Below are 25941 nucleotides of genomic sequence, written 5' to 3'. Positions count from 1 at the left end.
TAAATCACACTTCTCAAAGGAAGTTTTACATTCTCTGTCATACAGTTGGARGAKGGAAGATGAAGACAGCTGTTTTGAYCCTTCCTGCATCCCAAAATTATGGCAGGACCATAACTTTGGACTTCCAGGCCTCCTGGAAAGTATTTATGCCCAAGGGGAAGGGAGAAATGTTCACGGAGGCATCTAATCCCACCACTGCYTTTCATTTTGTTCCATGTAGTCATGCCGCGCTTTGCGGAGCAAGTGGAGGTTGCCATCGAAGCCCTGAGCGCCAACGTCCCGCAGCCGTTTGAAGAGAACGAATTCATAGATGCCTCCCGCCTGGTTTACGATGGGGTTCGCGACATCAGGAAAGCTGTTCTGATGATAAGGGTACGTAAGACACCTGGGGAATAAGAGCTGGGCTCCATGCACAGAGCTGCTTGGCATCAGGGTTGCTTCAGAGGAAGAGCTTGGCTTGGAACCAAATGTAAAACAAAAGTATGCACAGCAGAAAAGGTTTTGCAAATAATGAGAGTACTCTTTTATCACTTGTAAGTGAAGCTGAAACTTATATTTTAAGAAGCACTAACAGAAGCTCCATAGACAGCCCTCTCCACCTCAATCGTCATCTGTCACACCTGATTTTTCTGTTCCAGGATCTCCCAGTTTAGGAACTGGCACGTTAATTTAGGTAGTCTGGCTTCCCCTATAAAATAAATCCAGGGTATGCACCAAATTATTTTGTTAATTAGATAGGAGAAAATTAGATTCCAACTGCCTGTAGAAAYAAACTTCATTCTGGCTAAAGCCACAGTAATTATTATTATTTTGTTCTCTTGAGTACTTTCATGGACATTTTTGGGATGTTGTTTTTTTTTTCTTTTTTCCCTAATGCATGTATCCTGCTTAAGTTATGAGGTAAGTCTGGTTAAAACCTAAATGCATAAATATGTTATTGTGCTGCTTTGCTGAGCCTCTGGTGGGACAGTTTTGAATGTTTGCTGGGCAAAGAATGTGTCATTTCAACATGGAATAACAAGCTGATTCAATTTGTTCAGACTTTTTTTTTTTGTTTTTAAGCTAAACAGCATAAAAAAAATAACAATAAATATGTATCTTCGTTTTCAGCATATTCCACAGTCAAAGATTAGAGAGAGAGAGAGAGAGAGGGAAAAAAAAAAAAAAAAAAGGGTTGGACATTCCTTTGGGAGGTGTATCTTTTATCCAAAACCAAAATTCCCTTGAAATTGTCCTGCAAAAGCTGCCTACAAATATAGCTAAGGTGTAAACCAACAAAGGAAAACTGCCCCATATTAAGCAAGTAACAGTGTTAAAATAGTAGCTCATCCCTTAGAGCAAAGAGATAGCACCCACTTGTGTTTGTGAGTATGGTATGACACTGATGAAGAACTTCAGGCAGTTGGAGCACTCCAAAAGAGTCTTATTTTAGTCATCTGTCACTGTGGATTAGCGTTTACCCAGAAAGCTTTTGAGACACTTAATTTTGTATCTGTAGAACATAAATTCCCTTCCAGTGTCCAGTGTTAATCCCAGGTAGCCTGAGTTATAGCATGGCTCACCGTGGGAGTAAATTCTTCCTTTTTTTTTTTTTTTTTTTTTTTTCTATCTAGGCAATAATATTAGGGAAGATGCAATTTTTGGAGAAGGTTCAATATTGGAGTAGATACAACTCTTCCAGATTACAAGAGAAACATAGATCTGCCCCATAAAGGTTCTTCATTTTCCCTTTGGCTATCTAGCTATAAACTGTGGATATTTTTTCCCCACAATTTATAACAAACTTTTTGGAGGGCAGGAGTCCCTCCTGCACTTCAGAGCCGTATGTGAGTGCTGACATATCTATGTGTTCTGCACATRCAGAGAATGTAACTCAGAGAGGAATAGACTTTCCTTCTGAATATATTAAATATATTTTAGTCTTTTGTAGTCACAAAAGTCTCATCTGGCCTTGGTCATGAACTATATTTTGACCTGGCCTGTGACTTGCTATGGACCCATTTTTTACCATCCCCAACCCAGAGCTCTGGCTTCCAGCACTCCCTTGGGCATCAGAACTGTCCCAGAAAATTTACCGTGAGATTCCCCATAGTAGATGAGATTTTTCTGCTCTGCCTAAAGCACAGTTTTAAATTCTGGAGGCGCATTTCCCTCGTTTCATTAATGTCTTACTGCTAAAGTTAAGTACTAGCTTGGAAAGCTGATCAGCATGCAAGCTTCACAGGCTTCTCCAAGCCATCCCAGGTTATTTGTGCAATTGTATCACTGCCACTTTGAGCTCCTCATGCAATATGAGCTAATGAGTTCTGCTTAGGCAGATTAGAAAGAAGTATTTTTGCACTCAGACAATTAACTCATGCGTGCAGCTAAATTTAGTGTTCCTTGCCCAGACAAAGTACCAAAGCATATGAGTGGACTGTGGTTGTTAGCTTCATGAGTTAATTGGGGAAATTCTTATCTATCAATTTACATAGATTGGGGTTTGCTGAATCAGAACCTTGTTTTATACACCATCAGGAAATAATACGAGTTTCAGTTTGATACAGTCCTTTTAGCATAGCCATCGGACATCTCTAAGGCAACAGAGCCTGACTTCTGTAAAAGCTTCAGGGTAATAGTATTTTCACAGAGGTTCAAGAAGTCTAGGGTAGAATTGTCTATGAATAACTGTTCCCCTAATGATCTCCCCATCAATCTTGTTTTGAGATTGCCAGAAAAATTATTGGTTGAAGAAGATTTTCTTGTCAAGACTTTCTGCCTCTTAACTATCCAGTTGGCGTGTTCCAAGCAGGCATACAATAGTGAGATACAGGCAGAAAAAAATCRTCTTGCACCAAAATGGAATGTAAAATTACAGGGTGAGGATTAAGTTACAAAAGACAGGTGTTAGATTATTTTTGTCTAGTAGTTCATTAATTCTCACATACACTTTTTTTTTTCCCCCACAGGCTGTGAAAGTTCTCACAAAAGTATAAAAAAGCTTGCAAACTTTTCAGTGCATCTGACATAAACAATTATAGTCAGGCAGTAATTGTTCATGTGCATGCCACAAAAGATTGAATTTGCCCAAGATGCTTCTCTCATTACATGAGGAAATAAACCCACATTTTAAATTAATTTTCATTGGTATTATTACTTTTAGCAAACTGAAGAAAAAGGAGGGAGGGAGGGAGGGAGGGGAAGGGGAAATCCCTGTTCTTTTCTCTGGGAAAGGGGACATTTTAATGTTCCTGTAGAAGAGAAAGGAGGTTCATGTTTTCTGTGGGGACTATTAATGTAATCTAAACAGAAAGAAAAAGAAAAAAAAAACTGTTTCACAGATTAAGATGTAGTATAAATTTAGGAGTATAATTACAGAACCTAAAAATAAGATAGAAAATAATAACTGAGTTCCCTCATCTTTTCTATTACTGCATGAGGATCAAATTACACTTTTTTTTTCCCAAAGCCGCTTATAAAATTTCCTTGATTATTAGATTAAAACTTGAGCTATGGCTAGGAAGAGTCACGGTTGCCTCTTTGCTGCTGACAAACTTATTGCTAGTTGCATCTAGGTTAGTGTTGCCACCACATTTTCTGGGATTGGGAATGCCTTTCTGTAGGAAAACTCCAGGTGTTTTCACAATGCATGATTTAGTTCATGTTTGGGAGTAGTCCTTGGATATATGACCATGGTTTTTGCAGATGAAATTGCAAGAGGTGTTAAATGCACTCCAGTTGCAAAGGGACATTCAGGCCATGCAGACTGGAAGTTGATGTAAAATCCTCTACGATGAGGAGAGCATAAATTTTAGGTCCTCTTTACTGGCTGTTTTGATGTATGAATCCTCTCCTCTTCTTCCAAACTGCTGGTTAATGTAGCCTTAGTCGCGATCCCCTGGGAATAAATCAATGCTGTGAAATCCAAGGTGTGCTCCATCCTGGATCTCCTGGAAGGTGAGGCTTGATGCAGAATCCAATCATCTTTTTAAATAGCCTGTCCTCTGAGTGTACTAAAGGAGGGTCTGTTATCTACACTGACTGCCTGTTGCTTTTCAGGTCGAATTTAGAGCATTAGTTTTTACTATAAATCATTAAATAGCCGGAGACCTGCTGCGTGAGAGGCTCTCTGCCTTTGCCAGGCAGAGTGTGTTTGCAGCACCTGAGTCACTCAGGCTGCAACTGCCTTTATGCAAAAACAACAGCTTGGAATAGTCCAGAGCTGARTATAAAAGCATATTGAAAGCCTTTCTTCTCCTTAGCTTTTAGAGGTAGGGAGCATTTTACTAGTGAAGAATAGCGTTGCATCTATTCAGTCTTTCTTTCCCTCTTTCCCTCTTTCATTTTTTTTCTTCTTGGTAGGTAATGGACTTGGTATTTGCATTGCTGAATTTATTATAATTTATTATAATTTAATTGCATGTTACAATGTTTAAGTGCATAGAGCACCATAACCTAGTGGCTCTTTTATCTTCATCAGTTATGTTTGAATCAGTGAGATATAAAACAAAAAAGTATTTACAAATCTGCACATATATGCCATTTTACATCTTATGTCTTTTTTTATACTGGAGTTACAAAAGATAGAATAAAATTAAATTGATTGGAGGTATTGTGCTTACGRTGAACTCCTACAGCCTACCAGAGACATGACAAAGCCAATGACAGGAAGCTAAAACTCACCAAATTCAGAAATAAAGCATGCATCTTAAAAGTGAAAGCATATGCTTTATTATATAGATTTGTCATATGGATATGGATTATATGAATGATTTATCTGTGAAAGATTCTCCTTCACTGGGAGAATTCAGTAGAACTGGATAAAAGAGGTCTACTTGTAGCAGAGGTGCTGTTTTGTAAAAAAAATTAGTACTGTGAAGTCTTGTGGGCTGTGTTATGCAGCAGGTCACACTAAAAGCTATGAAAATTTGCTATGTTTTCTACAAAAATCAATGAGTTTTGAAAATCTTCTAGTTTTGGAAATGACTCTCTTTTCCATCCATGGATGGTTGTTTGAGATTTTTTTGGATGCTATCTTTGGGATGAATCTTTTCATCCCTAATCCATGTTTCCTCAGCCTCTGTGAACTCAGTCTCTGCAAGACTGAATCATTCCTTCTTTCTTCCAGCTCAGACAAATTAAATTCCTGTCTTTGTGGWCTTGGAAACTAGGTTTTAAATATGAAGGTCCTGTACACAAACATTAGAGTTATGATATATCTTGTAAGGACTTGCTAAAGAGTGAAAATAATTTAAGTAAAGGTATTTCTATATACATATTTTATATTATATATATTTATTTCTGATGTTTTATGAAGAGAATGGAGAAACTTTCCATCCTGTTCCTGTTCTTCAGAGCAAAGGGTGGGTGGATGAAGAGCTGGGACCTGTGGCTGGGAATATGTGGCTGTTTCGCCACACAGTTATATGCTTCTGTTAGCTGCTGATTTGCTTCTGGCAGATTTTAAAGTCACAGACTGCCCCCAGGCAGCTGAAACCAGAGAATAAAGTGATTAGAGAAATTTGGACAGAAAATCCATTGGCCRTTATAATGATGGATACCTATCAGTCATCATTTCCTGTGGCAGGTGAGAGAAGACAAATTCATTTTTTCATCTCAGCATCATCTCCTGTCTAACCTGTTATACACGTGCCTGGTGCGTGCATCTCTGCAGAAACTCTGCCCGACTTTCATTACCGCACTGTCATACTTGGTTACTTCTTCCTTCAGCGCTCAACGTCAGAGCACATATTGCAATCTTGCTGCTCAAGCCCAATGAAGATGACTCTGTTTTTCATCTCCGCATCATGTGCACTTCACCATGCAGCCAATCTGCCACTAGAACCAGCGATGTGCACTTCATGTTGGAAGCTGTAATATAAATATCTTCTCGGCGTTACATTAGAGGCTTTGGAACGGATCCTAGCGACGGAGCATCCTCAAGACAGAGCTGTAATGACAACTGGCAATGATTAGCACCTCGGCTAGCAAACTTGACAGTGCCTCCAAGCGAAAGATGCCAGCATGGATGATTTCTTCCATAATGGTAGCCCCGYTGGGCTAACGCTGAGGCATACGGGCATGCAGCAAGGCGAGGATTTCACAGCCGTTGCTTTGATCTCCTTTATTCCTACTATTACGTACGGTACTTTCAGAAGTTATTTGTGGCCAGACTCTATTGTCCTAGGTGCTATTCAAGGCCCAAATATTATCTTCCTTTCTAAAGTCTGTATTTCTCTTCTTGCACATTCTATATGTACCAAAAATTGATTTAAAATATGCTCTTAGTCTCTCCGTATATACTTAGGCTTTTCTGCTCCTATTCAGTGCTAGGAGGTGAAAATACTCATGAAACAGACCCAGCAGTACCTTTTTGCTCCTCCTTGCAGACCTTTTAAACAAGCTTTTAAACATCTCAGGTTCCAAACTGGAGGGCAGCACTTATGTAACTGCATTTGAACAGTCTGCCCAGAGACGCTCACACTCTTCCTAGCACCAGCAATGGACATAAAGTGGCTTCAGATAGGTTGAGGCAAATTCCAGGGATCTGGATCTGAGAAGAACTGTGTTTTCCTAACTAGCAGCAGACAGGGATCTTTCTTAAACTCTATATTTGTTTCAAAAGAAGTTAACATCATCATTTGTATTTTCTTTCAAGGGAGGTAATATTCTATTCACTTTGATAGTATGTCTTTTTTTTTTTTTTTTTCCTCCGAATGTGAGTTACCTTTTCCCAGGTATTTACTACCGCTCTTGAAGATTATGTGGAGATTCAAGTAGTATAATAGGATTAGTGTCCACTTATAAATGAAATAAGATTATTTCAAAATACTGTATTCCGGTTGTTAATGTTTCCAAAGGAAATTTGTTCTGGGAACTGTGTTCAGCATGGTAACAGAGTTAAGAAAAGTTGCCAGCAAGGTAATGATGAATGACATTTGTAAAGGAAACCAGAGTTGCAACAACTTAATTTTGAAGACAATTCAATTTCAGTTCTTGACTGCTTGGGCAGACAAGTTAATTTAAAAGGAAAGAGAAACAGCATTTCCTGGGAAGGTAGTCGATGAAATAAGAGCTTACTGTACATTGGACTTTGGCCGTGTCCTTTATAAGCTTGTCATCTCTGCTCTTTTGCTTTCTCTCCCTGTCTCTCTTCCCAGACCCCCGAAGAGCTGGAGGATGATTCAGACTTTGAGCAGGAAGATTATGATGTTCGCAGCCGAACAAGTGTTCAGACTGAAGATGACCAGCTTATTGCTGGACAGAGTGCAAGGGTGAGTATAAAACCCATGTACTGCTTTAACTGTCTGTAGAGCCAGCAATGAAAAGCAATGCCTCGGAAAGTAAATGTAGTGATTTTACATCYTCAGGGTCACGTAAGAAAGTAACCTTGGTGTTTAAAGGGTTTTTTTGGGTCTCACCTTCTTGAGGAGCCCAAAGTTTATTGAATGATCCTCCTTAGGGTTATGTGATGCCATGTGTCAGCCGTTTCCTCCAGCTAGTGCTGGAAAAGGCGTTGCACATTTGAGATGTGCTGCAACAATGGGAGTATTTGGAAATATCAAAAAAAAAAAAAATCAGAAAAAAAAAACCCCAAAATCCCATCACCATGTGCTGCATTCAGAGAAGTCGTATATTAGTCATGTTTCCCTGTGTGCTAACTTGTCAAGGAGAGCTGTTTAAGGTGGCAAATAGTCCCTGTAATTTCATCGTAATTGAAGACATTTGTTACTGGGTCAATGTAATTTTACCAGGATAATTATATCATGATAAACTGGAGTCATTGTGATTTGTGACCTTCGCTTATGCATGAGGATTACAAATTAAACTGATAAGTGCTGCAGGGGTCACAGGTGCAGGAGAAGTGAAGTTTGTTGGCACACGGGATCATGCCACCTTCTGATGAGTGTTTACCTTTCACTAAATAGGCTGCTTAGCTCAAATTAAAAAAAAAAAAAATCAGAATACCATTTGGCTGGCAAACAACATAAATATGAAAATATGTTTGACTAGAAAGTTAAAAACAAATAATCCAGATGAGAATAGCTGGGACACTGAAAATTCTCTGATTTTTTTTTTCGTTTTTTAATTTCATTTTTTTGCAGGAAGGCCCACAATATGTTAAGGCTTGAAGCAAACATTTTAGACTCTGAAAAGAAAGGCTATAGCAATGCAAGCCTAAATCAAATTTCCTTATAGGCTGAAAGGAATATGAGGCATAGATAAAACTATACATGCAGTGCAGCACTTGCTGTCCATATTAAATCTATTTTCCTTTATATTGAATATAGATGACAAGTAGGCCATACCATTTTTTGGAAACCTTGTTCTCTATTACTGCATTCCAAGGCCAATAATTTAGCACCTGCTGTTGGGCTTGCTGAATATCATGACTGAGAACCAGTCATTTAGGTGAAGACTAGCTGGGCTGCAGGTCCCATCCCAAAGTGTTGTAATACTGGAAGTGTGATACTGGAGAACACAATGCCAGGAGAATTGCAAAATTATGCCTGGATACTTTCCCTTGAGGACTATGATAAACATTYGGGATGCAAATGGAAATCTTTGTGGAATTTTTATATTTTAAAGAGTGTAAAGTCGTATTTGATATATTCAAAAGAYTGACAACCAAGGGAAGTCTCAAATACTAAAGTTTTGAGATACACTTAGGTTTAAGATACCCCATATCATTCTYTCTTGATCTGAAAAGACAAATAGAGACTGCAATAATGTTTTAACTAAGCCACTAGTTCAGCTCGGGCCTTGGAAGCCTGAAATTTTATTATATTTATTGATGTTATTATCTCTGCTGCACTTAAAATCTTCTGCTTTGATCAGGTACACACTGTATGAACAACCCCAAATAAAATAAAATAGAAGCAAAAAATGAAAGCATGATAGTCAGAAGCTGTACACTTTCTTGACTGATTTCATTGAAATGAGTCTGCTAAGCASAATAATGCCTTATTTGAAGCTTTTCTATAGAAAAGCTAGGTTTTTAGTTGTGGACTGTAATGGCTTTSTTTAATATGCCCACTCTCTAAAGCTATTAGCATTTCAGTTGAAGAGCTTCTRTTGGTCTTCAGTAGAAATAAAAGTTGAATATATGAGCTGCATTTGCTGTAGGGATATAGCTTTTTTGAAAATGCATCAGCAACTGGAATAGAAATAGGGTAAAAGTGTGGGTTAAGCTTTCAGAAGCTTAAAGAGAAGCTACACAGAGGACATACAGATCAGCCTTTGAAGTACTCCATATCATATCGTATCCTCTTAATTGCAGTTAATTCATCTGTTCTAGTGTTTTATACATGTATTTATATATTTATTTATTAGCTTGACTTACACTGCATTTTTCTGTGGAAAGACTAATATGCTAACATTTGAAACTGCTGAGTTACATTGATAAGGCCTAATTAAACCTCATGTGTTGAATTTTAATTTGATTAACTTGCAAATTTCTCATTTTCTGATCTGCTGTTTATAACCTTTTTTAATTTCAGTTTTGGAAAAGGTCAATTATGAATTTTTAAAAGCCAAGAGCATTTTAAGAATATGTAGAGTAAGACTTCAGTTGATTGAAAGTGACAGAAACAAGAAAAACTGTAATGACACTTAAATATATGTCACACCCCATTAAATGCATAATGTGGTCTTCAGAACCCTACAGCCAAATAGCAGCTCAACTTGGAAATCATTACTGGAAGCGTCCATTTAATTGTTATTTTTATAATTTCGTAATTTTTAAAAATTYGGGGACAAACTTTCTTGTTGGTAATGTTGAGGCAGATTGGAATGGACCTGTTTAGTGACTTTTTGSATATCCTCCAAAAGATCTCTGGACCTATGAATGTTATAGAAAGGTACATGAATTACAAATGTCTTAAWTCATATGTATTACTTAGTATATCATAATTTATTTTAGTATTGGGTTACGCAGGAAATCTCTGTTTCTGAAAGGTAATGAGGATGAGGGAGATAGGGAGATAGAGGCAATCTCTGCCTTTTACCTTAGATTTCATTCTTTTTGTTCTTCATAAAGKTTAGGATGTAACAGGAACTGATCCTTAGTCAGTCTGTATGGACCTGTGAATAACCTGTAGGTCATACATACAGTAWTTTAATTTATGAAGGGTGTAAGAAGACCTATAAACAGCCTGTAAAGGTGTYTGTCCTGTTCCAAAAGAGGACAAATATTTATCTGTTTTTGCTTGGCATACTCAACATCACCAAAGAAACTAAAAGTGGAAAAATCTGTTTAAACTGTTGTAAATGGGTATAGTTTCTAACTTTCTTTAACTSCAACTCCTCCCATTTTTCCTCCAGGCTATCATGGCTCAGCTCCCCCAGGAGGAGAAGGCTAAAATTGCTGAGCAGGTAGAGATATTCCACCAAGAAAAGAGCAAGCTGGACGCCGAGGTGGCCAAGTGGGATGACAGCGGTAAYGACATCATTGTGCTGGCAAAGCAGATGTGCATGATTATGATGGAAATGACAGATTTTACTAGGTAAGGACAAAATAATCCATGCTGGGGGCTTCAGACATCCTTCATCTTTTCATTAGGTTGCAAGTTAGACCTTGGTGAGATGATGTGTTGTGTTTTGGGGTAGCTACAGCCAGACATCACACTTCATATGTAATAAGATGGGGAGTATGGTTCTCTACACATAACTGCTCTGGATATTTCACCACATCGGATTAAACACAAGAGGTCTTTGTTTTATTTGCAGATCCATCTTATCATCTGGAGTTTTAGTGGCAAAGATAGTCTGTGACCTTACAGATGCTTAGCTGACATTTCATTTAGTCCCCATCTAAATGCATGTGAATCTCTGAACTTTCAACATTTCAACACAATCTGTGTCAATCAAAAATAATGGCAGAACTATTTATATCGTTTTGGAGACTGAATTTCTTTCAAAAAAATAGCAAAATAGATGAAACTGGTTTAATATAACTCTATATTGGAATCAATTAATTATTTTTGCTTTCTTTTTCTTTTCTGTTAATCTCGTTCTTTTCTGATCCAATTTCTGACTGCAATATGTCTAAAGGCAGTTCATTAATGGTATCATACAAAGAGAATTATTTTATTTAAATATGCTTATATTGTTAATCACATTGGGAGAATATTTTACAAGATTCTTGAATTGCAGTGTTTATTTTTAATGAAGGTTCAAAAAGATCATGTTTGCTATTAATGATATTAATTGTATAAATCAAAGTATGTTCAGATAAAACTAGACAAATATCTTCATATTTTTATTCAGAATTAATGTAAGAGATGCTCACATCTGTCTGGAGCCTTCAACTCACTTCAGAGAAAATAATCTCTGCATTAATAATATCAAATTTGCACATACAAAATGTGAATGTATATAAATATCATTAATTTACAAATAACTTGAATATTTGCRCTTGTATAGGCAGTAAACTGTTCTAGGAAACTGCTAACACTTTTATACACTTACAAATTAAATATTAATGTAAGAAGTGGGCTTACTGCCACAGATATTTCTAGATAATTAGTGTCTCCTTTTTTTTTCTCAGTTTCTGCTTTTATAGTTATTCTTTCAGCAGTGGAAAYGTTGGTCATGTATAGTGAGCAACAGCGCACAACTTCCTGCAGAGATCTGTTGTAGAGAGACGTCTTAATTACCTTTATAGAATAGTCTTTGGGTCTCTTATCTGTCTGTCCAAAAACAGTGAAAAATTGCCCAAGCAATGTCATCATTTCACAGAAGTAGGAAATAATGTCCTAAAGTGTCGTCCCAGAATATGAACACTMCCTGAAAGCTCCTTGACAGCCTTTGATACGTTAAGAATGTAAAGGAAAGTTTTGTAATTATATTTTCCACCAGCAAAAGAACAGAGCTAATATGTGATTGAGAGAAAACTACTGTCACATATGGATTAAAAAAAAAAAAAAATCAAAGTGCACCTCTGCCTGTGTCAGATTCAATAAAAACTTATTAATAGCAGAACAAAGTCCTTCCTACTGTTTAAGCTAACTGTAGCCTCGGAAGAGAATAGAACAGTTTTTCAAATGTATGGAATTTATAACAGCTGGATGGGCTGATATGCTGATATAATTAATGTAAAGGCATATAAGGTCACTAATAAGGATTTATGTTACAGTTTAAGTTCATAAAAAGTGGGATATTTCTGTTTGATGTGGAAATGAAAGAAAAGAGGAGCAAATGGAAATACATTTAAGTGTATTCTTTATAACAGTAGAGCTGAAAAAAATGACAATGCTCTTTGAAACCCAAACTGTTGTCGTTAGAAAAATGCCTTCAGGCTTGGGTTAAAAATGATGAAGTTTGAGCATCTTGTGATTTTCCCTCAAAGTTGTCTGAAGATGTGTTTTTTTCCATGCAGTATGAAAAAAATATCATCTTGCTTCCAACTGGGATGTGCTTATGAGCAATGGTCAAAGTATTAGAACTAAGGTTGGATTGTCAAGTCTGAAACAAACCAGGAAAGTCTGCAGTGATTTGTTACTTCCTTTTTATACACATTTTGTTAACTTTATTGATTAAAATTAGTTCTGTGCATCGTCTTACAAGTAATCGTGAAAGATCAATCTTGAAGCTAATTATGCAGGGTTTATGCTTAACAGGATTATGCTTCAATTATCTTTGTTGTTTTCTGACAAAGACCTAAAACAAAGAGTTTTCTAAAATGTGACATTCCTTCTCTAGACGTGACAGGCTTAGTGCTAAGCACTGACCTGGGAATAAAATAATTTTTCAAAAGTTGTGTAATCCTGAAAGAATGTTGGCTTAATGARCACTTAAAAATGCATATACTATTACATATAGTTCACGTACTTGAAGGTGCCATCAAACTAAATTGCTAGTGAGGCATTTTGTARGAGAGAGGAAATACAGCAGACCGATTTCTTAATCAAACTGTGCCATAACAAGCAGTTAAAAGGTGAAGTCGCAGTAAATTAAGACCGCATTCGTGTAGCTGCTTTAAAATCAAGTGCTTAGCAGGGTCACTAAAATTGTTTCCTTGCGTGATTTAATTAGATTGTGCATAACYGTATCGTATTTCACAGAGGTAAAGGCCCGCTGAAGAATACATCGGATGTAATTAATGCAGCCAAGAAGATTGCAGAGGCWGGATCTAGGATGGACAAACTGGCCCGGGCTGTAGCTGATCAGGTAAAAATTAGAAGAAACAGCAGGAGAATACAATTTACAATTCCTGATAACCTTTCCTTGGAAAAATGGCTTTTTTTTTGTGGGATTGGCAAGTCCAAGTGAGTCTCTTGGATCCCTTTGACCTGTGCCATAGTCAAGCTCCTCAACCCAGAACCCAGGGGGATTGTTTGGAGGGATCTACTGGCATGTGAGCCCCTGGGAGTTTGATGCTCTGTTACCCTTGAAGGAAGCCTAGCACCCCTCATGGTCTTCTAGCTCTTTCTTCTTGCAGTTCCCCTTGATACTGCGCTTTTGCATTTCAGGATTTTCTGCTCCTTGTCCTGTCCTTTACATTGGGGCAGTACTGTGCTTTGTATTGCCCCTGTATCACCCCCTGCCACTGTTTACAGTTCTCTGAACAGAGGTGACTGAATTGTGTCGCTTCCCTGGATGGTTTTCCCACTAAAAAGTGAAGGTCACAACTGGAAAGATGAACTTGCAATATTCAGCCCTAGGTTACATTGCAGGCTGCCTTACCTATCCATTTGGAGAGCAAGAGAAAGCCTCACATATGAGTAAAACTCATGAGTAAAAAAAATCCCAACTTTTATTATGAGGACCTAATTTCAGACTCTTATGTAGAAAATGTTTCTATACRTACTTTCCCTATTGGGACCTTGGATCATCCACCACTGATGGCACAGTGTTCTACAGTGGTTTCAGTGCTGAGTTCCTCTCCTATCATTTATTTACCAGCATCAATCCTTGCCTTCCTACAGTTACATTCCTTTCACTGGCAGCAGGAGAAAGTTAGCTGGAGGTAGGAGTAACAAACAGTAAAATCACTATAAGGACAGAGTGTACGTTTTAGTACTTTAGCTTCAATGATTTTTTTGCACAACTTTGGAGACACTCATGCAATATAAACTTTTTTATGGATGATTGCATTGTTCATTACTGTTCCAGTGAGAAAAATYCTACATTTTAATTCCCTCCAAGGTACTTGTATTTAAAACCGTGTCAACTCCCTGTAGGTATTACTTTATAGTTCATTTCTTTCCATTCATAGGCTTAAGAGCAGGGTAAATATTTCTGTATTAAATTATCAAAGGTAGAKAGAAGAGGTCTTTTAGCAATTCATGCTCAAAAGATGCAGGAACCATCTGAGACAGACATTATGGCACTGTCACAAGCGAAGAAAAGATTAAACTAAYAGCCACAGTGCAACTTCAGCCCTTGTTTATTGTTAGTTTAAAAGGGAGAGGAAAAAGCAAAGTGACTGTCTTCAGGGTTATAGATGACATTGTATAAAATATTTCTCCACAAACGTCTTTACTGCCTACCTTCACTGTGAGAGCAGCCATTTCATGTCAAAGATTTGGATGCTGTTGACTCATTGGTCATCAAGTCCTTTGACAATGTTTTGCTTTACCAATGAAACTAGAGCATAAACTTTTTACGACCCATAAAAGACATAGTTAGGGACAAAGACAAGTCCTAAGTCTTTGATTCCCATGTAATACATTCCAAGAAAGTTGTCAATGACGCTTTGCTGGATAGCACTGATGAGCACTTGCTAGAGAGACACTGTTAGCACTGGAATCTGTTAGCTGAGTTTTGTCAGAGTGAATTATTGAGTCTTGCTCTCCTGGGGCAAGAATTGGGGCAAAACTATTAATGATGCAGTTTTTATTAAGTGTGTTCAAAATGATACAGGACTGTAGACAGACTTCCCTTTAGGACAAAGAAGCATCACTTGGATGTGCAAAGAGATCACTGGGTTCTTGTGCTAGGTTTCGATGCTGATGGCATCTGAAACACCCTAGAATATGTCACTCATATTACAGTAAATAATYTCCTTGTAGCACAGACTAAGGTATTTATGTATCAACAACAAGTCTGCCAAGGCTGTTGGGATCAAAATCAGGTAAACTCCCCTCTATGTCTTGAGTTGTTAATGTATCTTCATGGGCCTGGCTTCTGCCAAGTCTGAGGCAGGGTTGTGTCACTCAAAAGTCTGCACGAATGCCATGGAACCTGGTGTCACATTCAGGTCTTGGCAGCAGAGCAGATCTAATTGTTGCTGAAGCTGTTTTGAGCTGGTTCTATCCAGACTTGAAGTGGCTTGTATTGTATCTTAACCTGAATGCCCACCAGGTGCCTTGAAACCACCCAGTAAGGTTCACATACTGCCACTGTCTCCTCTGATTAATAAAAAGTGCACAGGCTCAAGGACCAGGGTCAAATATATCTTTCCTTTGCAGTGTCCCGACTCCGCCTGCAAGCAGGACCTGCTTGCCTACCTGCAGCGCATTGCCCTCTACTGCCACCAGCTCAACATCTGCAGCAAGGTGAAGGCAGAAGTTCAGAACCTGGGAGGAGAACTCATTGTGTCTGGGGTAAGCTGGTATTTGTATTTAGCTGTTTATGTTTCCCATTGTGGCACTTGAAAGGGAGCATTTCTGATGACAATAATGTACAAAACACAAATATAACGATTCATAAGCAGGCTTTTTAAAATGTTATCACCATTATTCCAGACCTTACAATACCTTGTGTAGCACAATTTGATTTTCCAATTACCCTTTGTTTATACTAACCTTGTAAAATCTTCATTCTCCTAAAAGAAAAGTAATTTCATAGCCTAGAAAGCCATTGCCATGTGGTGAATATTATAATTATTTGGAGCTTTTGTATATTTGCTCATTATAAATCTTCCTTCCTTTGTTAGTATTGGTAATTTCCTTCCTCTATGCAGAAGCCAGCTCCGTATGAAGTGTATATTATTAAGATGGTGATGACTAATGGGATTTCATTCACTCAGGTTCCAATGCACACTAGGTTTAGCAAAAACACTGGAAGGCCAGCCAAATATTTTAATTTCTGGTGCTCGTGCTGTTTCCAAATATAACTGCCAAGCCCAATGATTATTTCCTGTAATTCCCATTCAGTTACTTCAGTTATTTTCAATGAACAGTGCAAACATTTTACATACAATTCCTTATTTATTTATTTATTTATTAAAGAAATAAAGTCAGGAATGTGCAGCAGCAGTCATATGCTAAGTAATGAGTTTTTTGCATTTTAAAATTATTTTTTCTTCCCTTCTCCTAATGCTGGGCTCTGTGCCTCTAGGAGATCACTAGAACCATGTGGTAGCAATGGCTGCTTTTCATGATTTAACTGATCATCCTAGAATTAGCCCCATTACACCTTGGTTATCTTTTAACTTACATGCAGAGCATATGCATATTTGATGCATAATATGTTTCACTCTCCTGATTGTATTTTCAAGATGAGGGTGATGTGAGAATCCTGAGACACATGAAACAAGACTGTTTGCAAATGCCATTTGGAAAAAGCACCCTTTCATTGTTTAAGCCCAATCAAGTACGAAGCTTGTTAGGACGACTTGTGCCCTCCATTTCATCCATTACATTCCCCAGTGAAATCACTGGCCTTCCACAGGCATGCTGGAAACCAGAGCAAATATTCTCAACTATATAATATTTGGATTTTTTTTTGCACAGYGCTATAGAAGGTCTTAAATGTTTGCCAGGCTTTCTTAGATCAAACATTCTGAAGTCGTGTATGCAATCCTAGAAGGAGCTGCTTAATGTTCCTGTATCTATCCTGCAATTGGTCTTCACTTCTTGACGTATGTACCTGTGTAATTTTAATACCTTGATCTTCCCACAGCGATGAAAAGTGCTCTTCCATTTTCCTGGTATTAATGGAGTGATCTGTCCTTGTATCGCTGACAGCTTTGCTACATAGTAAATGCTATGATCTTTTCTTATCTATTGCCATCCGGATCCAGCTTTTCATATCCATTGAGTTTTCATATTCATCTCTCTATAGCAGTTACCAAATCAGTGCTTATATCAGCTTGGCTTTTGTGGTTGTGTGTATTTCTTTTTCAAGTCTCTTTATTCAGTGTGTGTGGATGCTGAATAAGCCATTGTGAATCTCTAGCATCTATTTGTTATTGGAACATCACCATCCGTTGTGAAATTTAAGTGGCCAAAGCGCTTGACTTCATCGTTTCCAGTCTGGCATTGTTAGCATCTGCTGCTTCCCAGGCTTCATCACCATTGTGTTTTTGTTTGGTTGGATTTCTTGCACTCATAGCCAAACACAAAACTGACTTCAATTCTAGAAATTGAGTCTGTTCCAAAGGCTCAGTAATACTGACGTCTTGAAAAGTTTTAAGATTGTCCAGCTAACTTCTTCTGCTGTTACTGTGAGCTGGCTAATGGAGATGATATTGAAAGTTGAACCATTATACATCCCTTTCTGAGACCCTTATCTTGCACCTTGGTGTAACACAAGTAGTGCAATGCTTTCCTGGTAGTGTGTCCCAAGCTGTGTATCTTCAAAGTGCTGGGTACTGTATGCTCCTTTGCTATCCAGAGATCTGGTATCCAAGTGCACATCTACATCTGCTTGTCTACTGGCCGCTTCTGCTTCCATCTTCTTCTTCATTCTCTCTTGGATAGCCAATTACAAATAAGCAGTATTTTATTTGCATTAAAATGAAATACCGTTATTTGGCAACCTGCATACAGTACGATGTTAGAAGTACAACAGAAATCCAGAATTCAAGCTTCCAAAGCTTTGATTATTGAAGTAAGCTTGTGTGAATGCATTATGTTTAAAAGTATTTTGATGTAAATATCAAGAATCAGGATAACCATTATTGTAATTTATTTCTCTATTTACAAAGAACCACAATTCTGAATCTTCTCATCCAGAAGATCAGTTGCAATCCAGAACTATTACGGGGAATACACTCTGTTTGAATTTCTGCATTATTAAGAATATTAATCAGTATTTCTGAATGAAATGAATGTATGTATATATATGTAAGTATGGACAAATGTATATTCATGTACAAAGGAAAGAGACATAAAACCAATTGGAATGCAAAAGAGAGATGAAAGTCACTCCACAGCTACCATAGTTCCAGTCTGTCAGGGAAAAATGTATTACAGCAATTTCAGAAATATTGGGTATAACATAAAATCATAAAATGTGGTGGTTAATTTTGGTTAAACCAAAAGATACATATATATATATATTTTGTTTTGTTTTTGTTTTTTCCAGCAACCTTTGGTAGTTCAGTATACTTTACCTTTGAACATAAGCATAGAGATGATTCTTGCTTTTCTCCTCTATAGACTGATATGGCATTAACATAGCATATGAAAAGGCTCTTTTTGGCATGATTGATTTTGCTGAAAATAGAAAAGCAGGTCAGAAAGTAAAACAAAAGCTGAAATCCTGAAGAGGAAATCATTGCAATAAAAAAGACAATGTGCTGGTTTTCTCCCTTTCTTTCTCCCATTCTTGTTCCTTCTGCACTTTCTCTCCTTTGATTTTTTCCCTTCCAATTCCCTACAGATATTAATTTCCCTGCAATTAGTAAAATTATTTTCCCCAGATAACTAAGATCTGGCAATTGAGATTAGCATAAATCATCATAACTTAAGTAATAGCAAAGGAGCAAGGCCAATTTAGCTCAGTTGCTTTGACCCTGTTGCATGTGTTGCAATGTGAGACTCTTAAACTCCGTCTTCCATTTGAGATTTGAAAAATAAAAGAAGTGAGATCTATGATATCTGTCCCTGTACAAGAAGTCTTGTAAACCTGAAGAAGACTCTAGGGAAGGAGGTAAAATGAAAGGTGAGAGGAAGAAGTAAAAGAAAAAAACTGCAAAAGATTTAAAAGTATGTCTAATCTGCATGGTTGATATCCTTGTTCCCAGTAACATCTCTTTGACCTTGCTCCATAAACAGATAGACGTTTCTATCATTTTAAATTTGAATATGCAGTTTCTAATTCCCCAACAATATACACCCTCAGGTAATATAATCACAGGCTAAAAGAATGCCAAAATCATTTTCTTTGTCTTTTGCCTTTGTTTATTTAACGTAATATGTATTTGCTTCATAATCAGTTGTACCATTGTATTGGAATGAATTTGCTGAAGTGCTGAGCATATGCTGCTCCCTGTGAAGTAAATACCATTTACATATACTTAGCACATGCTAATAGGTCGCCTTTTTCTGATAGTTACTTTTGCTGCAGAGAGTTGGCTTGAACCATGACAACTGCATTTGGAGCAAAATTCAGACTTCTTCTATTAGCCTAACTAAAGCAGATTTCTGCTGTTTTTTAGCATTCCTATCTGACTGTCATTAGCAAAACCATCACAATAAAATAGATTTATATATTCACTTCTTACCCTAGAATAAATATCCTCTTTGCTGYGGCTCTGAAACTGATGGACATTTACCTGCTGCCCATTTAGGCTGCAGGCTTGCATTTTTTTTAATTGTTTATTGCAGTAGCTTTCCTCAAGTGTTTCCTGCAGGATTATATTTAACAGGACTAAGGCCATCCCGTACCTAAGGCAGCCCCCTACCATTTTCAGGTTTGATTCAGAACTAATTAACCCTTTTCATAGGAGATTTGTCCAAAGAGGCCTAAATTTCTAAGCCAGACAGATACGCAATGTCAAGCAGAGGAGCAGCCGTATTTCTTTAAAGACAGCCTGAAAATGCTGAATTGATTACCAAAGSCAACTCCAAACACATACTTTAATCCCTTCCATTCTGAATTATTTGCAAAAAAACCATTTACCTTAGTGCAGTCAGATCAGCTGCTATCCTTCTAGAAGAAGGATTCTTATAATTTTGAATGTTTAGTTTAGTTAAGGCTTGGTCTTTATATTAGACTTTCCATTTGGTTAATTTAAGTRCAGATTTGTTGGGCTATTGGAGGTAAAAAGTCTGGGGCCACCCCACTAACTTTGTCCAAGGTGGCATGAATTGGGGTGCAGGGCAGTACCAAAATTAAACTTCCCATTAACCGTGTCCTGGGATTTTGGGGATGTAAAAAGAGTAAAGATATGAGATGCTGCAAAATTGCTCTCTGTATACTTATTCTTTGCCTGTGATTCAAGTCAGGGAACTGGAAAGAGCTAGTCTTCATCCAAAAAAGAATGAATATCTTGATATTTATCAYAGAATAAGAGTATACAACCAGTAGCTGCTGCACCTAAGTGAGCAAACAGCTTCTTTATCAATACTGTACACGCTTCCTACACCTGGTAATACAAAATGGCTTAAGTGACATACCTTTCTTTTTTTTTTTTTTCCCAGTTGCACAAATACTTTTTCATTTAAGGTGGAATTACACTAAACTACATGGCCTGTGAAAGCATGTGAGTGTGTGTACAGACAGCCCAGTATAGAGTTGCTGCTTATGAACTGTTAAATGGTCACAGAGAATTCTAAAAGTGAGCTAATTTGGAGTWCACCTGCTATTAAAAACGAGTAAGACTGTCTCACTGAATCTGGAATAACTGCCTGCACACTAGGAGTTGCTTAAGAACAGCTGATGTGGCATTTCATTCCCTTGGATTAGGAAGACCTGCTTTGCTTGGTTTGCTTTGCTTTGAAATAGTCAATCAGAGAGTTCTTTTGCATTTTAAGATATAGAGAATTTTAAATACAAATATATACATGTATGTATATGCAGGTAAATAATGTAATCTACTTCCTCCTGAATCAGGAAAGAATTTAACATTATGTAAAAGGAAATTTTCTGAAGAGGGAGTTGGCAAATTGGCAGGATTGTCAGGTTCCTTTTATCTGAGATCCTTAGGAGCTCCGAAGGTTACCCCTGTTATCCAGCTAGCAAGAGAAGAGGCTTCACTATTGAATTGTAATCAAAGTGGAAGAATGGTGCATTAAGGAAGCACATAGAAAGAGCCTGATAAAGCAAAATTTTTAGACATTAAACTCCCTGGATTGGCAGGCTGATAATGTTTAAGGGAGAAAAAGAGTTTAGACACATACTTTTTCAAACAATGGGTTTTGAAAAGAAATGTATGTATGATCAACTTTTAAACTACACCAGCTTTTCTGGTTGTACCCAGTGATTAAGAGATGTTGCTAATAGAAGTCTTATGTTTTGTCTCTTAGTGATTCAGTTTGCTTTGTGCTACGGGGAGGAACAGGTATTTTTAAATAATCCTGTCATGTTCCCTAGACAGTTGGTGCTCAAATAGTTTCAAACCACAAAGAAAAGATACAGTCCTACGTCTAAGCTTACATCCTTGGAAGACTCGGGTTTGCATTACAATAATACACGAAAAATGGGCATAACCTAAGTAATATATACTTAGATTGGTAAAGGGAAGGTGAAAGATTGTCCAGAGACCAAGCAGAAAATTGCTTRAGAGTATTGTCTGAAGTGTGTGAGAGTATTGTTTGCAGTGTGTGATTTATTCTTATATATTTTCTATTTATTGAARTTGTGTTTCATTTTTGCCCTTTCTTCCACAACACTGTGGCAAGAAGTTTGTGTGTTTTTTTTTTTAAAGGCAGCTATTTCATAGAAACTGGCAAAAAAAAAAAAAAAAGATTATTTTTACTCTCAGTGTTAGGAGAACTTATATACCAGGGAAGCACTTCAGAAACTGCTCATGTATATACACAAGGAATCACAGGAAAATAGTCTTACATGAGTGCTGTGAAAATAAAGTTATGGGAGATGGAAGTGATGGAAAAAAAGATTTGTTCAGGATGTGGTTGATGGAATAGAGTTCTGTTTTGAGGCTTGGAATGAAAACACTGGGTAAAAGAGTAAGGAAATACTATGGAATTAAGCTAAGGAACTTGAAAGGTGAGATAWAAAGGGCTCAGATGAAGTAAAAGCCAAAATCCAAATCAAGTGGTGATATGAAGTCAAAGAGTTGTAGTAGTGGGGAAAGACTAGGAGAAAATCTGGACCAGAATTTTGGCTGGATTCCATCACACTCTCAATCCCCAGTTACTTACAGTAAAACAAGCAAGGACAGAAAATTGGATCCTTATTTTGGCTTTAAAGTTACCACAGTAAAAAGGCAGCTTCTGGGGCAGAAAGGCTGGGGCTAGATGTGGAAGCGTGGGATTTCTGTGATTTACATTGCAGACTTGGCTGTAGCTTATGTCATCTGCTTTGGAAGAAATGAAAGTAAAAAATACAGGGAGATAACTCAACTGCGGCTTTTGAAATGGGGGTATATTTAAGTAACCTCCATATATATCTTTGAATGTGTGCAGACATGTACATTTATAATGATATATGAGGCTGAAATAAAGTTGTAGTAAGTGTACTTTTTCTTCCAAAATATGTGGTTTCACAGTGCATGTGATATAGAAATATAAAGGTTTCAATAAACCTTTATTCAGGACAAAGTTTACTCCTCCATTTGGGGCTAATATAGGAGTCTCCACATGCGCTCCATATGGGAGCCACTCATGCTGGCTCAAGATGTATCCTTCAAGATACTGTCCAAGAAAGAAAGTGCTTGATGAGGTGGTACCATAAAAAATTTAGCAGCCTGACACTGGGTTAGCTTAATGCTCCTGAAGGATAAAGCCATCTTTGAGTTATGTGCGTTAATCAAAATAAGTGCTGATAAAATTCTTAATGGTAATATATTGATTATATATGATGTATTTTATGGAGGCCCTGCCTTAGAACTTTCTGAATGCCAAAAGAGTGAAGAATTCCTAATTAGTCTATGAAACAGTCCAAAGAGGAATAGAAGAAATAAATACATGTGCAATGACTCTGAAGCCAACTTACCATAGCTCTCCTATTTACATAGCAAGGATATATCTCAGGATATGAGGTGTTCCCAAGCACGGTAGTGCAGGGCAGGGACAGTAGCCTGGACTTGTGGAATGTCCACTCATGGAAGTCTTCAAGATCTGCTAGGCAAAGCAACAACCCACTTCAAGCATGCAGTTACAAGAGACCTGCAGAGGTCTTGTAAAAGAGACCTCCTTCAAGCACCATTTCTATAGTATCATGACTCAGCTATTAGTGAGAGATCACCAGAGATSCTATTTCTACCGTTGTGAGTGCATAAGGTTTGGACTTTCTAATAGTTATTGGGTTGGACAAATGAAGAAACCTTGGGGTTTAGACATCTGATRCTGAAGGTGGAGGATAGCAAAAGAGAGTTGCTCTCTTTTGCTCAGTTTTTTCATGTTAGATCTTCAACTCTGGCCAGGGAAAGCAGACTGCTTGATGAAGAGAATGCATATTATGTATGCAAAGGAGATGAATGGTATGTTAGATGTAGCTAAAAATTTCAACAGCCTGATGTTGCTATCAAATTTAATCTCGGATTTTTTTTAGGTTCAGATGTTGGGTTTTTTGGYTTTTTTTTTTTTTTGAAGGCACAATATTTTGTTACAAGACTATTTACAGGAACATGCAAGCTAAAAGAATTATCTCACTGTATTTATATTTATATTCACATAAAAACACTCACATATATAAAACAGATACTGCAAAAATGGAAAGAAGCTATCCAGAATTTCATTTGCAAAACAAAGTCACACTTCATTTGCTTTTATTAGGATATATTCATGGAAACAAGAAACACACACCCCCTTCACATGTCTAGATTTAGTAGGTTAAAATTTGGACAGGTCCGCCTTTTATCTTCATTAAGTATTTTTGACTTGAGGGAACATATTTTTGTGCTTTATCAGGTAACAAATATTCATGAATTTCTATAGATTGCACTTACTCTTCCCTTCAAAAGAACATTCTGCAAAGAAAAGAATTTCTGATAAAAACAAAAAAAAAAGATTTAATTCCCTGGGAACAAAGAAATGTGTTACAGTGGCTTCAAGATTGAATCTTGAAACAAATATGATAATAAAAAGAGGTTTGAGATTTGAGGGAAATACTAATGTGTATTCTTCACTATATATTCCATTTATTTTAAAGCTAGTAACTATAAATCCAAAGCTTTCCTGCTTATCCAGTAAATGTGGTTTCAGTCCAAATTGTTTTCCTATTTAAGGGCATGCAGAAGGATGGGAGAGAAGGGAGTATTATGGCTTTCTGCTTCATAGATTGCCTCAGTTCTGCAATAACTAGTAGGACTTGGAGACCCCTCTAAAGTAGAATAACTGGTCATAGTCCCRAAGGACTATGCTTATTCCTGGAGAGAAGGAGAAGACTAGCATTCCCTTCTTTCCCTAGCTTCCTTTATAGGAGTGGTTTGAGACCAAATTTCAAAATTTTGTATTAATTAGCAATTTTTTTCCCTGCCACTATGGCCGTCTCAATTCCCCATCTTATACCCTTAGCGCACAGCATAGGGGATTTACTAATAAATATATCCCATGACTTAAAAAAAAAAAAAAAAAAAAAGATTTGCTTCTCTTGCATGGGTATGTAGAAAACTGAATTTAAGTACTGAGAGATCTAATGCACAATAGGAGATTTGGGACTGAGTTTATTACATAGAAGTTCATCTTCTAGTTCTCCCAATTACTTCACTTCCTGATCTTGATAGTGATGAGATTTTAATTCACTTCTAAAGTACTATCGGATAATGTTTTTACCAATATTAAAACAACCTGAGTTAAGACTCATCAGTTTCTTTCATTTTAATTGTATTTCTTGACAACCTGAGTTGCAGACGAGTAGTGCACACACACACAGAAATGCATGCAAAATGCCATACCCTTGAGAGAAAACATCAAGAATTTTTGCAGACTGAGTAGAATCCATTGCAAATACTGAGCAAAACAGCTTACAGTGAAATATTTAATAAAACTCACCATAGGAAAGTATTTCCATTGAATGCAGGAGGAAATAACCTTTAGGAAGAGATCCAACTGGATAAGGAAGGYTCAAAGTTGCCTTGTATTTTTTTATGTCTGGATTATTATTATCATTATCATTATTGTATAGTTTTTTCTGTATTCTATTCTAATAAGGGTAAAGGAAAAGTATGTCTGTCCTTACATCATCTTATTAGTCTTGAAGCAGCTTCATTGACAATGATATATGGTATAGCTAAGACATTGATAGGGAATTAATCAAAGTAAAGTAAAATTCAGCCTTATAATATCAATGCCTGGTACTATCCAGTATTAGATTTCCTACTGCTATATTTTCATATTTTGACTAATTCATCATCAAAATACCTTATGAACTAGGTTACTGGGTAGTTACTAGTATGAGAAGAAAATGAAACAAGGCATACATATGATTTGTCCTAAATCTCATCAGAGACCACATTAGAGCAGAGGCAGAGCATCAATGTCTGACCTAAAAGATCACATAAATATTTTCATCCTTTTTTCATACCAGCAACTAGATTTAACATACCCAATGTCAAAGAAGAACAGAGAATTTGAAAGTTTACTGCAAGTCCAATAGGATGTTATATATTTCACCATTCCTTGGCCATGACAGGTAATGAGCAGAAAGGATTTTGCTCTTTCCTCCATCCAGTTGATCCACTGCAGCAGCGGGACGTGTTAGGGTCAATGTGGTAGACTTTGTATGTTAGCCTCTCTGACTTTCATGGTACATGTCACCTTGGCATTTTGACATGCCTCAAGCTTGATATTTCTTTTCAAAATTCTCTTTCAGTTTCTTAAGGTAGCCCCACTTCTACCTTCCTTGGGTTTAGCAGTAGCACACTCGCTGTTCCCATGTGCTTGATGCTCTTCTCAGCCTTTCACAGTCTTACTGTTTTTCATTTTTATAAAGCCACGGGTACTTGAATGGTATGTGCTTATTCACCCTCATCTGTCCATCATTTTAAGCACGTAAGTGCTTTAGCTCTTCATCTTGAGGGGTCTTTGATGTCAGCATGGCCATGTGAACATGGGCATATTCTTTTCTTTGGGATCTGGTGCCTGGGTGCAAGTGACCACATCAGCTGACTGCTCCGGGTTTACATGCCTATCTAGTGGTATCCGGCTTCACTTAGGTCATTTA

General features: G+C 37.2%; 1 protein-coding gene across 1 annotated transcript in view; it reads left to right on the top strand.

Annotated features, from left to right (window-relative positions):
• The window catches only part of CTNNA2 (catenin alpha 2), a 394793-nt gene that overhangs the window by 351048 nt on the left and 17804 nt on the right, over positions 1 to 25941 (top strand). The window contains exons 13-17 of the mRNA XM_026048900.1: positions 221 to 372; positions 7140 to 7253; positions 10303 to 10484; positions 13044 to 13149; positions 15393 to 15527. Coding sequence (XP_025904685.1) covers positions 221 to 372; positions 7140 to 7253; positions 10303 to 10484; positions 13044 to 13149; positions 15393 to 15527 — 689 coding nt within the window. The remainder of the gene's footprint in view (positions 1 to 220; positions 373 to 7139; positions 7254 to 10302; positions 10485 to 13043; positions 13150 to 15392; positions 15528 to 25941) is intronic.

Source organism: Nothoprocta perdicaria, unplaced genomic scaffold (genome assembly GCF_003342845.1).
Source record: "Nothoprocta perdicaria isolate Ctin4 unplaced genomic scaffold, notPer1 scaffold_58, whole genome shotgun sequence".
NCBI classification, from domain to species: Eukaryota; Metazoa; Chordata; class Aves; order Tinamiformes; family Tinamidae; genus Nothoprocta; species Nothoprocta perdicaria.
The sequence above is the reverse complement of the archived record's forward strand: the minus strand, read 5'-3'. Positions and strand labels throughout refer to the sequence as shown.